The following is a 16,482-nucleotide window of genomic DNA, read 5'->3' as shown; positions in this document are numbered from 1 at the left end:
TATATTAGAGTGAGATAGATTTTAAATGGCAATAAACTGCTTAGTATTAAATATACAATATATTCGCAATATCTATCTCAATGCATTTCGCGTGAATGCATCTAGACTGCATAGACGATAACTCGAGAGAAACACGTTGTCACGTTTAAAGCTTCGTAAGAGAGACGTTATATATTTTTGATACTAAAATAGAATGCTCCACAAAGGTCATATGTTTAGTGTTATATTCTTCTAATTACCTACTTGACACAAGACTGTAGCTGAGTTCTATACTTTAGGGTAAGTCTATTTTAATTTTTCTGGTTCATATTCTATCCCGTATCTCAAGTAACAATCAAGTCTTGAGCGCTATCAAATATGTCAAACTTCATACAGAAACAATTGTATTTCAAATTTTGAAACTGCCTTTAAGGCCCCGGTAGAATGCGAGAGTGACCCCGGAGCCTTCGTAACTTGGCCTTGTAGGAACTTCATGTAGTTTTAGTGGATATTGCTCACCCAGTCTTTAAATAGTAGATATTCTGATCTGGGTCCTTGCGCCATTCTGGCCGAGCTACGCTCGCCAAAACAGCCCGAGCTGAGCTGTAAAGGCCCTTAAGGCCAACAGCGAGATTCCATTCCATAATAAATAAAAAAAAACTGGGTCCTTGCAACTTTCAGGGGCATGCGTATGCCCAAATGCATTTCCACCTGCTATTTAAAAAAAGCTCTTGAAACTAGATTTAAGTTTTATTGACCTTCTAGAATACGGGCTTAATTGTTGTTTTAAGTTACGGGGGCATAGCCTCTCCGTGTCCCATGCCCCTTTACAGCTTGAAAAACAATTATTCCATTTTAAGGCAACATTAGCGGTCTACACGTAACTGATATTGTTGCTCTGGTCCTGGTCTGGTTGCATTGAACCGCTGCTTGCCACGTATAAACCAAAAATAAAACAACGAGGTTTTGCCTAATATCACTTTCTTCATGCACCAGGCTCTACTATGTTCGGTTCAAATATCAATCTAAAAGAAACATATTGTGATAAAGGGTTATTCAAAATCCAATAACGTGTGACCTTCAAACGTTATCTTCACATTTGCCAGCCCTATTGTAATTTCCCCGTGCCATATCGAGAAAATAGAAAAGAATTCCCTCGCAACATCCTGGTGTAATCATTTTGACGTGAGAGCGATGACATAACTCGGCAATGTTAAGTACGAATTCGTGTTATGGTTGAGAAATACCCTTTGGGAACTGTATATTCTCTACATTGTATTCCGCAAATAATTTTGTTGCTGATCTTTTATTATTATCCGAGCAGTTTTTGCGAAGTGGTATAAGTGTCTCAACCCTGGACCTTTAAATCACAGCTGTGTGCCAATGGAATTTTCTTTCTATGTGCCTTATTTGGGAAGGAAAACATTTTGTGTAAAATCGTGTCTTAAAACAAAATTCGACTTGTGTCTCAGACACAAAATCTTTGTTTATAAACAAAAATGAATCGCAAAATACGTTGTACGCAAAACTTGAAGACGGCTGGACCAATTTAAGTTGAATTATTCCTTTGAGTTACATATACCTTGAACTCTGAGGAAGGTTTTTATGGTGCGAAGAACTGGAAAGACAGTCTCTATGGGGTAGCATAGGAAATTCCATATGTTGGTACACTAAAAAAGTATTTGAGGCGAAACTATGATGGCTATCGAAACGAATGCAATCCGAAGCAGCAACTCAAGTAGTTGCCACTAGATAATAATGATTAAAGGATATATACAATACCAGACACAATCATTAAATTTCTATGTCCTGTTTCGCGTGTTAATCTAGTAAACCATAATTTAATTGATAAACTAGTTGTACCTTACAGTTTCTCCCGCGTTAATTGGGTCATAGCGTTGTGAAATTATCCGTCCTCAATGTACTTATATATTTCAATAGTACGAGTACCTCTTCGCTATGTTTTTAACATTATAGTGTAGGATTCTAGCGAGCAGTGTTGGTATGAGGTCGTGAATAAACCTGTAATTACATGCAACTATTAAAGAAAGGAAGAAAACTAGTTTTTCGTAATCAGAGAAAGCAAGTCGGTGATCAGCCTTCTGTGCCTGACAAGCCGGCTACTTTTTAGGTCTAAGGCATGCCGGTTTCCTCACAACTTGTGTTAAATGTGTGTTAAAAGTTCATTGGCGCCAGCCGGGGCTCAAATATGCAACTGAAGAAAAACCGAGTGCCGCCATGTGTCGGAGACAAAACGCTGATCATTTACTCGTCTATAAAATAACGATGAGCAAAGAAACAGATGCGATACGAGGCCAAGATTATTATTATTTTATATTGAAATAGATTTTTTGTGTGACAACAATCGTTTCCCTATACAAATAAATACATTTTTTTTAGTTTTGATGGAACCAGGGACCTTTAATCGAAGGATTTTAACTACGTGGGTATTCCCAAAGGATTGAGATATTTTCAGGGATAAAAGTAGCTTATGCCGATTCCCAACCCTTCTGATGTCCATGTACAATATTACATTTATACGTTGCGATGCGAAAGACAATCGAACACACTTGAAGTTATTATATAACATATAGGAGATAGGTATTTTAAATGTCTAATTTTTTTTTGGTTCTACCTCACTGATGGTAGAGTTTTTTTTGGTTTTATTGGAATTGTTAGTTTTAATAAGGTAGTTTGTTCGTATTTTATTTTTCGAATTTAATATGAATTTGACCAATTATAGCATATACAATCATGTTGATAATTTAGTATCGTGTTAGGCTAAATACGATTCACCTACTGTGGTGCATTAGAACGATTCAATGTGTGATGTGAGCACAATTTTCATTCAAATATCTTTTTGACATACTGGAGCCATATTTATTGGTAAGCGTCGACTCTGAATCACCTATTTGCCTCACTCCGAATGTGTATACAGTACGACCTTAACAGTCGATTGAATATTGCACAGGTTAAAACATCAAGCGAAGGAATTTCACACGGCCTTTTAAGCCTGAATTAAAAACTGCGATATGGCTCACAGTGCATATAAGCCCTCGATAAAAACTCGATATTCGTATGTTCAACTGAAATCAATATTGCGGTGGAGTTTTTTTTTAATATAAGGATTTATCGGTGTACGCGGGCAGCCATCAATCTATTCTCTACACGTGACGAGAGGGGCTTTTATTGAAGCTGAAAAATTACGGAAATGTTTTTCATCATTTTCAATAGATTTTGTGGGTTAATAGATTAGATAGGCCGATGCCTGGCCATGCGTCATACTCGTGAACGGGTGCTACTTGTGGTGACTGGTCGGACTTGAATGACTATGTATTTGGGTGTTATTTCTACGAGAATGTAAGTGCGTGCTCCTATTTCACCATGCCTACTACAGGGAAAAATTCTTTGTTTTTTTAATATTAACTATTAATTACTTAAAGATGTCATGTGGAACATGGTGTCATATTTGCAGCTCCTGACAAATGTTTTGTAAAACAAAAATCTTGGCGAATTAAAGGAGTGGCGGTGAGTTTATTGCCACTTTATTTACGCCCTTGATTTGAGAACTGGCAGTAAATGTAAAATTAGGAGCATTTGGTATGTATTTCTTTATTGACGTTCATAACATCTACATTGTGTTACCTAAATGAATTAAAATTTAATTGGAACTATATATCGGATAATAACTGCGTTATGGGTATAAAAGAATATTCAAAGTGTTATTGTACAATAAGTCTAACATATGAAGGACATATTTAATTAATTAACTAAACTAAACATTTATCGCCAATCACGGACGTAGAAGCAAGATTTTTAAGACGGTTGTAAGGAGCTGGAATCATTGTTGTTCGACGGCACATCGTTAATATTAACGTTATATATAGATGTTACACTAAGCGTTTTTGCTAAAAACATTTTATATTAGCCCTATTTTTTATGGGAATGCAAACGAGCGGGTACATTGAACATAGTGCTTATCACCACCCATGGACGTCTTGGGAAGCTTGCTGACTTTTCAGGGTATTGTGCGCTGTTTTTTACCTACATATTCTTCGTGCATTATGTAATTATAAAAACCTATAATTACATACAACTAATGATAGGTAATTACAATGTATAGGACACTTTGTCACGCTTACAGTGTAAACGTTATCTTTTGACATGATACAGATTGTATCAGTTTGTTTTATTTCACAGGAAGTCCATTCATATACTTATAGCTATTATGTATATATCGTCCCAACCGACAAAAGTTTATTCTAGTAAAGGCCGTTATGTAAATACTTATCGGTGGTGAAATAAAAGGCCGAAGTAAGTGAACACCTAGAAAGTGGCGCCATAATAATTTTGGCATATGTCGTTGATTTAACAGTTACGCAATCTCAACTTCGTATACGTTATGGAACTTTAAAATTTAAGTAATAGGTAATTGCATAAATGGAAACTCTTTATGTGGTCGTAGCGTGATAAAAAATATCTTATAGCTTCCTTGATAAATGATTTATATAAAATAAAATATTCCAATTAAAACCAGTAGCTTCTGAGATTAATGCATTTAAACAAACTCTTCAGATTTATATTATAAACTAGGTGACCTGACAGACCTTCTGCATTATGTTTCAAGCGATTAGGTAATTAAACAAAGTATGAAAGTGCCGACTGCAGTGACGTCTGCTGTGCTGATTTGTGAATCTAAATCATCCAGGGCGCTACCCAAACGCATACAAAAAGTCATTTAAATTAGTCCAGCTGTTTAAGAGGAGTTCAGTGACATACTTGACTACAATTGTACTGTACGTGTAATTATATCTATAAAGATAGTATGTTACATTTTAGAAACATATACGGAGGAGACAAGTTAAATATTCAAAGCTTTGAAAATTCATGTTCATTGTTTATTTTTATTATTTTCTTGTTTCATATTGTATATATTCATTTTATTTAAGCAGCATATTTTATTATTATCTTCATAATCAATGTATTTGTTTGCCAAGCTTTGGCAAGATTTCATAAAAATAGACATAAGCCGAAGAATTTTGTATAAAAACTGAACCTGGTTTATTACATATGTGTTGAGAGATTAGCGAATCCGACAATTTTTTAAAAACGAGTTTCTTTTAAAACTAGTCGAGTCTTACCAAGGATTTGACTTACAGGAGACATAATTAGGACACTTGACTCGAAATCTTCTCTTAGGCATGCTACCTTTTTATACGTCGTAACCATGGTAACAAAAAGGCGTGCTTATTAATACGTTTTATAAGGCCGTTTAATTTATAATATTTGAATAGAGCTCCCATTCTTTTGTTTTTGCTAAAATTGAGTTATTGCCAATGAATAAATTGCATTCGAATTAACGAGCTCTAAAAAGCGTCTTTTTCCGTGTTTAATATTCGTCAGTAGTCTCATTATATCCCAAGTGTTCTCGACCTGAATGAAAGAGTCCAACAAGCAACAATGTAACTCGGATATTAGGAAACGCTGACGTCGGAAAAGTTTCGTTTATGTTTTTCTTATGCTTAGAAGTTCATTTTCAGTTGAAAACAACAATTTCCTCCAAGTTTCCTATCATTGGATGGCGTATTTTCCATTTCCCGTCGCTTTGACGTCATGTAATGGAAAATAGTTGGAGCGTAAAATGATCTGACGATGACCCATGACGATGACAATGTAAAATAAATTTAAAAAGAATGCAAATGTATGTCTTATATAGTAATAGAGTTAAGTAATACTATTATATTAATCTTAATTCTTCACATAGTTTTTAGCATATTTAACAATTATTTATTTTGAAATTATAAGTCAGTCCTTAATTTTATCGTGACTTTGCTTGACACTGGCAGTATATTCGGTTAGATTTTAAATTAATAACTACAGTTAAATTCCAATTATGGCATTGACTCCCGATTCCACTTTCCTAAATCCCATTGATTAACACATGTTGTGGGGATTTTTTTAGAGAAAACTTTGAAAATCAGTTTTTGACAAATCTATCGATAAAACTAAACTAAACGAGTGGTGTTTTAAAGGTGAAAACCGGTATGTGTGACGTGCTTTTATTATGTATTGAAGGATCTAAATATCAAAACTCTTGAAGAAATCACAGATACAAATATAGAATTGTGCTATACTACTGGGAGTAACGTAACTTCAGAAAATACTGGAAACCCATTAGGGAAATGCAATTACGTGGTACTTGGTTTATTATTTCATATTACATTTACTCTATAATGTTTACATTAAATGGCAAGTAGTAGCCGATATCCCCGAGACCAGTGCTTTTGGATTTATTTATAAATTTACTATAAAAAAATATTTAAATAATAACTGTCCCTGCCAACTTTGTTTCGTCCTCATATATTATTTTACTCAGGCTACCTTTTTAGTAACTACATACCATCAAATGAACCATTTCTTATACTGCCCTATATAGACTGTTTGTTTTTCCGGAATAAAAACCTAAGTACTATAAGAACTCAATTTTTCATTTTTTTAAATTGTTTTTACAACTTATCTCTCCATACAAAAAACCTGTTCAAAGTTCAAGGAATTAATAATTAAAAAAATTAATTGGTCCAGTCGTCTTCGAATTTTGCGCTTACCAACATATTTTGCGATAAATTTCTATTTAATTAGATTATTTGTGTATATTCTAACCTACCCTTTGCTTCTTATAGCAACGAAAAGCACCAAATACTAACTACTTAAGAAACTTAAAAACACATTAAAATAATTAATTAACGGTAGTACTTCAAATAATATAAACACATTTTAATGAGTTTATTCACAGTCAATTTGGAATGTGTAAAACATAAAAACAACTTTAATGTTAAAAAGGCTCGCCATAATCCTTTGTGCGAGCCTTAAAAATTGCGAATAGAATAGCGAAGCCGAAGAATAGCGTAAAAAAATATTTATTATCTTATGGAAATTTTTCGTAACTTTATACAATTTAGAGTAATGTGATCCAATAGATGATGTGAGTTACAATTACTTGAAAGACACAAGTAATTGGGATTAATAAATTCTGTGGCATAAGATTATTAATTTATACATATGATTATAGTGTTTTTGTCTTTGTACCGAGTTGAAACTGTAAGTTACCTGGGCCCGTAGAAAGAAAGACGAGCGTTTGGAGTATTCGCTTCAACGAAGAACTTTATAACATTCTTGACGACGCTAAAATCGTTTAATTCATAATATGCAACAGGCTCAAGTGGTTGGAACATGAGCACCGAATGGCGGACGCCGGAACTCCATTTCTATTATGAATTAGACTAGCTAAGGCTAGACCGAAATACCTTAGCTGTTGTCGTGACTAATTCAATTCACAAGGGCATTGTTATTTTATGCTATAAGTTATGAGAGAGGCTAAGGCAGTCATTATGTATCAATTTTAATAAAATATGAAATTATTAATGATTTTAATAAAAACTAAGAAAGATTTAGCGAAGGCGCTAATCTACAAGTTTTCATTAAATAAACGTAGGATTTAATTTGTTAATTAAAACATTATCTGCATAACATTTTGTTTGTATAAATGTAAATAAAAAGTTTAAAAAGTACTCTTTATAGGTATGATATCCGTTTAGTCTCGGCTTCACACGGTAGGATATTTATTTGTGTAGGTACTGTACTTCCAAAAAACTTCATAAATATCGGTCCAGGAGTTGAATTTCGAACACACGCACAATTTAGTTTGACATATAGGGTCGTGGGTTTATAGACGTGTTGAAGATGTCTTTTATAAAAGTGTAGTACATCACTTGTTTATATTGTCAATGGTTTTCATAGTACGAGATTTTTATTGGTATTTTATCACACCGTGAATCAAAGTTTTCATACGGATTTCAAAATTTTTGAAAATATTCTATAAGCCTAAGTTTATCAGGGATAATGTAAAATTTTAATCCTGAAAGAATTCAAACAGGTACAGTGAATCTGGATAGGCTCCCAAAGGTCTATCATATATTTCCAATTTATAATATAAAAAAATAATTAATCAATGGCGCTACAACCTTTTTAAGTCTTGGCCTCAGATTTCTGTATGTGTTTCATGATCATTTGTTAAACTAATAGGCAAGTAGGTGATCAGCCATCTGTGCCTGACGCACGCCGTCGACATTTTTGGGTCTAAGGCAAGCCGGTTTCTTCACGATGTTTTCCTTCACCGTTCGAGCTGATGTTAAATGCGCACATAGAAAGAAAATCCATTGGTGCACAGCCGGGTGTGTGTCGAACCTCAGGGACGAGAGTCGCAGGCTGAAGTCACTAGGCCAACACTGCTCTAAAAATTTATAATATAGGTTATTTATTTACATAGACTTTGATTTGATATTTACAGGTTTAGGTTCTACGTGTACTCAGCCTACGTGGAGCGACGGACTGTACCTTCAGTCCGCGTCATTGCTGCTACGAAAACGCGCGGCGCTGATCCTGTTGTTTGTCGAATGTGGCTATCAGACAACCGTACATTTACGCTCAAAGCTAGAGTCAAGGTATGTTCCTATTTACCGGTTTTCCTAAATGTTAACTGAGTTCAGTTTTCCCTAATTAATTGTATTAAAAATATAGACAGCGTATATTGCTTAGCACGTGTTTTATATTTTACAGAGATTTTTATGCGCATTTTATTTTAATATGTAGAATATTGTCAGTAGGGTTATACGTTTTATATTCTTTTAGTTTTACGTTGGTTATCGTGGTAATAGAGAACCCAGGTGACAGGTAAAAGCAAGAGAGTGGATGAAGCGCGAAAGATAAAGGATGACTGCAGCAAGTGCAGATGTGGTGCAGCCTAGTCATTCGGGAAAAATTTAAATAAATAAAGGCTCAAATATCACATTACTACTAAATTTTACATACCGTAGCTTCGCCAAATTATCACTAATCCATAAGGGCAGCCTGTAAGCTAAACAGGCGTCAACATAAACGCCGGCTTAGAAGCACAACATAAGCGCCACGATATCGCTCTTTATCTTTCTAATCTTATATGGTCTAATCTTGTATAACGCTTGTATATTATATATATCTGTTTAAATAAAACATTTATTTTCAACATATTACACTTAACTTTATACAGTGGCGGATTTACAAATTTTCTCCTCTCAAAATGGCATCCAACAATTTTGTTGAAATTGCACCTAACATAATTTTGGGTTTGATTTTTGAGAAATAAATTATACAGAAACCATGCAGTTCGATGCCCCCAACCAGTCGAACTGACATGTATGGGTTGATAGGAATACATTTTCTGCAATTTTACTTCACTTATACAAAGTATGAGTTGAGGGCTCTGACGTACTAGCTGTTTTACTCTACAATATGGAAATTTTCAACTCCGAATGTAAAATGACAATAAGGGAAAGTAATTGAGAAATTTTGTTCTGCAGACAACATTTTTATCTGTAAAACATTAAAACACCGTCAGGTAGAAATCTTTTTGATGCCGTAAAAACGCCGCCTCAAAAATCTGCCGCTCAGCCTGCTAAATCCGCCACTGACTTTTTATGATACTTACGGAATACCTTTTCGTTTTTTCCACTCACAAAAATTCATATACAAGTTACATAACGAGTGCTCTTAACCTACTGCATGTTTATCCTGGATTGGGTCCAGAAAGGTTGTTCTACTAGTTCCAAACCTAGTACGGTATTCGTATAATTAAATTAATTTATTCATTCGTTACAATGAAAAAAAAAAATGGAGGCAACGGAACGGGCTGCTTTATCCCTAACACGCAATCGCTTTCAGGCAACCCTAGTAAGGAAAATACTAAAAAAGACATATGATGCATGAAATGCAAAGAGTAAGTGTATTTATAAGAATTTTTAGCACATACAACTTTAATCGAAAGGACCATAATTCACCTCGCGGCCCAAGTGTGTGTGGATGTCACAAGACTGGTCTTATAACCATAGTGCCGGTTTCTGCCGGTTTAGAAGAAACTACTTTTAGTTACTACTAACTTACAACCTTTTATCCTTTTTTCATCTGTAATTTCAAACTGTTTATTTTTATTATTTTCTCACTAGATTTTGACTAGTGAGAAATGCAATAGCATTAGTGCACACAGAAAAACTTTTGGAGACTAGGCTCCAGGCTTTGTCACGACTTCAGGGTTAATCGCTTGTTTAACCACAAACACTACAACTAGATTCTTGTTATATTCTCGAAATCTCTTGATTTTCAGCCGATCCGGGAAAATTGGAACCTGAAATACAGTGCCACGTACGTGCTCTGTCTACTTCGCGATACAGGAGTGAAGCCGCACGAAACAGTTGGCGCGTCTATATCAGTAGCAGCTGCCGTCTCTCCTAATAGAACTCCTACCAACCTTCTAACTGTACTTGACACCGAGCCTAAAAACGGGATTGAGGTGACTATGTTTTATACTCTGTTTAGAATTACGAACTATGGAATCGACTCCCGGTGGGGGAGGGAGTAATCTTCCCTGAGACGACCTCCAACTATTCAAAGTTAAAGTGTACTCCTCCCTCAAAGGCCATCAATGCACCCATTAAGAATGGGTGTCCATGGTCTGTGATGCCCTTTGTGGGCGTTTCTCAGGCTCGTTTACCGCCCTAAAAAGAAAAAAAATCTATAAAACAGCTATTTATACGCCAAGATTTAAGTTTAAGTCTCAAAAAGTATTTGATTTGACATACGATGATACCGAACATTAATTATAATACTACTATGTTAGTAAAACGTTCCCTTTGTGTAAAACATATATCGTTAACTAGCTTATAAATCGGCGTTATATATTTTGCAGGTAATTTTATGTATATTCGATTAGTGTATACATAGAACCTAGAAACTTCGCTTGGAAGTCATTAAATTACCAAACGTTAACCAAAAGTTGAATCTGAAATAAATACAGTTTATTAGCTACTTATTTTTTTTATATAACGGCGCAAACGGGAAGAAGGCTCATCTGTTGTTATGTGATACCGCCGCCCATAGACACTCACATTGCGTTTTTGCGAGGCCTTGAATGAATTGGTACACTGTTTTCCTGAAGGACCCTGAGTCGAATTGGTTCATATTTTATAAGTACATGAAGCACGTCTGCCTATCTGTTTCTATGCCTCTAATGTATAAATATTAAAAAAATCGTAACCCCAAAGTACGTGACAGGCCAAATTAATTACCGCAATTTAGTCTGACAGTTTTAATTATGGTTTTTAATTACCGTCCTCTGTTAGCCATAAAACTAAATGATTTTAATCTGCGCTATCAAAGATTCTACTTTAATATTGTTTTTTTAGGCTATATGCAGTAATTATTATTGATATAAAGACTGTAATTTTAATACATGATAGAAAATTATGATTCCATGTTTTTTTTATAATAGCAATCGATCCATGTTAGAAAAACTAAACAAAACAACCTTTTTTCTATAAGGAAAAGCGCGCAAAAACATATTTTAATATAAGCTAGAGCTATAGGTGTAGGGCCTGCAAAACGTAATATTTATTCGAATATATTTTTTTCTTTTTCCAGGAGACACTACACGTATGCGTTAAACCATTCCACTTCTCATACTCGCGGGACGAGTGGCTCATGGAATGGTTTGAGTTGAACAGGCTACTTGGTGCGAGTCACTTCTATATGTACAACGAGTCGTTGAGCGCACCAGTCGCTTGCCTACTCGAGCATTATAGAAAACAAGGATTGGTTACTCTGTTGCCATGGAAACTGCCTATTGTTTCCAAAATTGAAATCAGGTACATAGCTTGAATTTATCTGATATTTAAGCAGTGTTTTAAACAAAATATTTACAAAGATTTACGTCGTCTTGCATACAGCAACTATAAAGAATAATCTATACGTCAACTTGTTTTATCAAATCTGTCAAATATATGCTATTTATTAACATAATAATAATAAATCGTTTATTTACCAAGATAATAAATAAAGTGGTACAATTAGATTGATCAACTACAAATATCAGCACAATCAGCCATATATAAATAGGCATGCATATGTCATATACATTATTATAATGTGATATAATGGGAACATTAACGTAATTTTAAAGTTACGTTATTTACTTTTAAAACGCTGCCTAAACTCTTTGATAAGGATATAAGGAAATGGTGTCCGGTGTCAATTATCCGTAATTGTGTGGGTTTTTAAGGAAAACCTAAATCACGGGTAGGATCTATATTTATATCTTGTATTTCTTCTCTTTAAATTGTTTGTTTTGCGAAAGTCGTGTCAACAATCGCAGTGCTAAATGACCTCTTTAGTTATGTTAATAACAGTATTGCGTCATCATAGTTCAACAGTAATCTTGATACTTAATAGAAAAAACAATATCCGCACATACTCAGAAAAGTAAGCTAGCGGAAACTATTACTACAAAATGTCAAATCCAATACACGTTTGACGTACGGGAGGGACATTAAACTCTTAGTTTTATTTCGGAATTTCACTCTGCGATTTTAAAAGATTGTTCGTTTTAAAAATATTACGTTTAAAAAGTTAAATCTTACATTTCTAATCAAATTTAAAAAAAAAAACATTTCTAATACATAATAATGCGTATTTTTGAACGATATTTTCACGTCATTAAAAATATTTACTTATTTATTTGCTTATCAGTATTCCAACTGATACTTATTATACGATATTTACACAAGCCAAGAAATACATTCAAACAAACAAAAACACAGTTAACAATTGTTACCTCCTTAAAAAAATCGGAATAAAATACAAAAAACAAATACTAAATACATTATACATACCCTAATTAATTGTATCTGCCATTGGTCAATATAATACGTTTAATATGATAGAGGAATAACAAAGCCATTATAATTAGTCTAATAAAACATATTTAGTTATACTAAATATATCTATTTGCAAGTAATCTGTGGTATAATCTGCTTCGATACATGACTGAGTTACGTAAATAGTTTATATTAGACCAAGGAATAGTTGGGTTTGTCTTGTATTGTATGTAGAAGGGGTGCGAAATAGTAAAAGCGACAAGCCGATCGCTTGTCAGTCAAGGCAGCCAATAAAATTTGCAAATAGCGTGTAAAAAAATTAAGTCGTAATGTTTACGTTCATTCACGGGATTCAATACCTAAGTACTTGCAGGAATCTATAAATCCACTACAGTTTCGGAAATCCTTAAAACTAAAAATGTCTTGAAATTCCATCTCATAACTCCTCCTTTCTTGGCGATTCCTTTAAGGTCTCTGCAGTTATGTTAGCTATGGAATTCACTTCCCGCCCCTATTCGCTTTGCTCCTTCTCTGTCTTCCTTTGAATTTCTTCTGTACAAGGATTACCTGTCCACATCGTATCCCTAACTTTCTTACTAACTACTAACTGACGTGAGACTTATCTTAAATTATTACTGATTTATGTGTCTTTTTACTGTCTATTTTTAATGTATCATCTTTTTCGTTTAGTTTGTTTTTTTTCCTGTTTAGTTTTATCTTAATAACTGTTTTTACCATTTATTTTTGCACTACTTGCCTATCTTATGTAATTTGATACATTTTTTTCTGTAATCACAGTGGTTGCCTGAAAGAGTTCGCTCGAAAGCGATAAGGCCGCCAGTTGCCCTCCTTTTGATTAAATGTAGTGTAACGAAGTGGTTATAAATAAATAAAAATAAAATAAAAAACATAAGAAAGATTTTTTGATGTTCTCTATGTCTGCAATGTATTTCTTGTATATTGATTGATATTAAGAAGGTTTAATAAATTCCAGGACGGAAGGCCAGTTCGCCGCATTCAACGATTGTCTCTATCGGTCAATGTCATCAGCGGGGTGGCTGTTAGTGATTGATGTTGATGAAGTGATTTTACCTCGAAGGGAAAGGACTCTTGTAGCCCTTCTAACAGCCCTTCGAGCCGCGTACAACCCTCCCTCAAAGGCGCCCTCTGCGTTCCTCTTCAGGAACGCGTTCTTCTATCTACGATGGGAGGTAATTTAGTATTAACATTTCACAGAATTTAGCGAAGTCAATATTACAGTTATGTACCTTATTTTTTAGTAATATGTAGTAAAAAAATTCACAAGTGTTGTTTTCACATTAGTGTTAGACATCAGTTTCAGCAAAAACATATGGAACAAACATAAATACTACGAAAAAGATTTAAATGAGGCAAAGTTTATTTCCTAAATATATCAATATTTCATTTTTAAGAGAGATCATATAATATCAGGCATTTGGAGTGTAAAGAAATGTTTCTAGTAACTCACGAGACATATGAATGGAAGATGTTGCAAGAAGTTCTGTATCTTTAAATCTTTAAGGATCGTTCGGTCCCTACACCCAAATACGATACATAAGTATATAGGAACTACTACAACTATGAGGTTGACGTGATAACGTTTTATATTTCGATGGAGCCGGCTGCACTCACAAAAAAACATGACTCATGCGGCGTTTCCTCGTTCTGAGGCGTTCCATTTAAGGCTTGAAGTGCAAGCGAGAGCGCGGAACGAGCGACAAAGAGGCACAATCGGCCGCCGCGTTAGGCAGCGTTCGACATTTTGTATTGTATATGTATCTTTCATTCGCCACAGATTACTTCTAAATAAAAAATAATAAAAAAATAAATTGTGATTTCCATTTACCTCCTTCTCTATATCCATACAAAATATATATCAAACAAATAAAATTAAAATTTTCTTTTGAAAAATGCAACCATGTCATCAGTATTTTCTTATGACCTTGTCACGTTCAACTATCGTCAGTAAACCGACTTTTCAGACAACCGATTTTATCTTAGATGTAGAAACCAAGCATAAATAAATAAAGATAAATTCGCGATAGTCAGCCATCTATACGTAAGTGTAGACGATTACACGGTACTAAGAAAGTGTTAAACTTTAACTATATTAATATGACCTTTATGCTACGAATATTGAGCATATTTTAAAAAGAATATCATGTATGCTCCAATAAAGGATTTCATTAGCACTTGTGAGCTAATGTCTTTTTTCTATGTTTACCAATGTTATTATGGTTGGTTTAATATGCTTCAAGTTAATCGATGACTGCGGAGTGTTTGACGATGAGATCTACAATTATAATAATCATTAATCGAAATAAAATTTCCTTATAACAAAGGTCTTAATTTCAGGACGACGTAGAAGCCCCCGCGCCATTAGTAACAGCTCGCAAAACACGACGCTGGGCTGCGCCACACGCGCTCAAGAATCGGAGCAAGTACGCGTTACGACCTCGTGACGCAGTTGAACTGGGCAACCATTTTCTATGGGAACTTGCTCCTGGGGCCAGTTCCGTGGGCGTTCCATCTGAAAGGGCATTGTTGCATCACTACAGAGTGAGTACATTTGAATGAAATTTTAAATCTAGAAGTAACTAGAGTACTTTTCGTCTCTTTCCTTCAAAGTGCGTTGGAAAGAGATAGATGAGTACCTTAGCCAAAAGAATGCAATTAGGCTTGATTTATTAATTGTGAATGAAGGGGGTCCTACCTATCAATTGTTTAAAAAAAACCATTTTTTTCAGATCGCCTGTGAGTACGGAGGCATGCAATGCCTAACAGTCCCTTCAACTGTTGACCGAACAGCTCATCGCTGGGCTGAGGAACTGATGCAGCGAGTCTCCGCAGAAAAAGAGATATTATCACGAACATGCCCCACGTAAACCATATCAACTGTGGATGCTTTGTTGAAGAAATCATTACAGTCCCACGGAATGTTATTTATCTGCTGTATAAAGATTATCTGCATAATTTTTAGAATGCGTGAAGTATCATAGAAGATACACCATTAAGAATATGCACAACGTTTACTCGTTTTTCCATAAATAATAGAAATTTTGTTTATCGGGACATCTTTTAAATGATATATGGAATATTTAGCATACAGAGATTTTAATGTAGCGAAACGAAAATATTACAAATTAAACAGGCCTCAACTATTAGTTAACTCTGTACAATTTTAAAGCTATTAAGTAAATAAATATGAAATCTTCAACAAAGCATCATACCTAAATCCAAATGTACAAAATTTATTGTTTGTAATAAATCGTAATATTCATGTTAGTGTAAATTTTCCTATTCTGTTGTGAACTTAGCATAAGTCTACGTAAATATTTTATTTCAAATGTGTTCTAGGATCACAGTATTTTTTCATGTTTCTCTTTTCATAAGTAAAATACAACACAAGAAGGTTCGTCATGTATATTATTGTGACGGGACAGTGTCATAATATACATAAAACATAACGACGCACAATTGCAAATACAATAATCGTTTAAAAACAAACTTGACTGCCAATATTTGGCGTAAATGTAAACGAAATAGGTTTCAGTTTATAAAATGACACATTTTATTATAAACTGTCGTTAACACTAAGACACACAATAATTTTAATAAATTTTTATCATTTGAAAATTATAAAAAAAACATTAAAAAATTCGTAAAACATTTAATGTACGAGTTTATAAATCAATATTACGCAAGTAACCTATTTAAATGTAATTTTAGAAAGTCATTGTTA

The 16,482-nt window shown here is 34.2% G+C and overlaps 1 protein-coding gene across 1 annotated transcript in view; it reads left to right on the top strand.

Annotated features, from left to right (window-relative positions):
- Window positions 1-15,719, top strand: part of LOC123717454 — a 42,418-nt gene extending 26,699 nt beyond the window's left edge. Inside the window, exons 3-8 of the mRNA XM_045673443.1 lie at window positions 8,327-8,480; window positions 10,175-10,360; window positions 11,488-11,711; window positions 13,714-13,930; window positions 15,096-15,299; window positions 15,488-15,719. Of these exons, the coding sequence (XP_045529399.1) occupies window positions 8,327-8,480; window positions 10,175-10,360; window positions 11,488-11,711; window positions 13,714-13,930; window positions 15,096-15,299; window positions 15,488-15,625 (1,123 nt within the window). The 3' untranslated portion in view covers window positions 15,626-15,719. The remainder of the gene's footprint in view (window positions 1-8,326; window positions 8,481-10,174; window positions 10,361-11,487; window positions 11,712-13,713; window positions 13,931-15,095; window positions 15,300-15,487) is intronic.
- The last annotated feature ends 763 nt before the right edge of the window (window positions 15,720-16,482 follow it).

This window comes from Pieris brassicae, chromosome 12 (assembly GCF_905147105.1).
Source record: "Pieris brassicae chromosome 12, ilPieBrab1.1, whole genome shotgun sequence".
Taxonomy (NCBI): domain Eukaryota; kingdom Metazoa; phylum Arthropoda; class Insecta; order Lepidoptera; family Pieridae; genus Pieris; species Pieris brassicae.
This window is presented reverse-complemented; position numbering and strand designations above follow the sequence as displayed.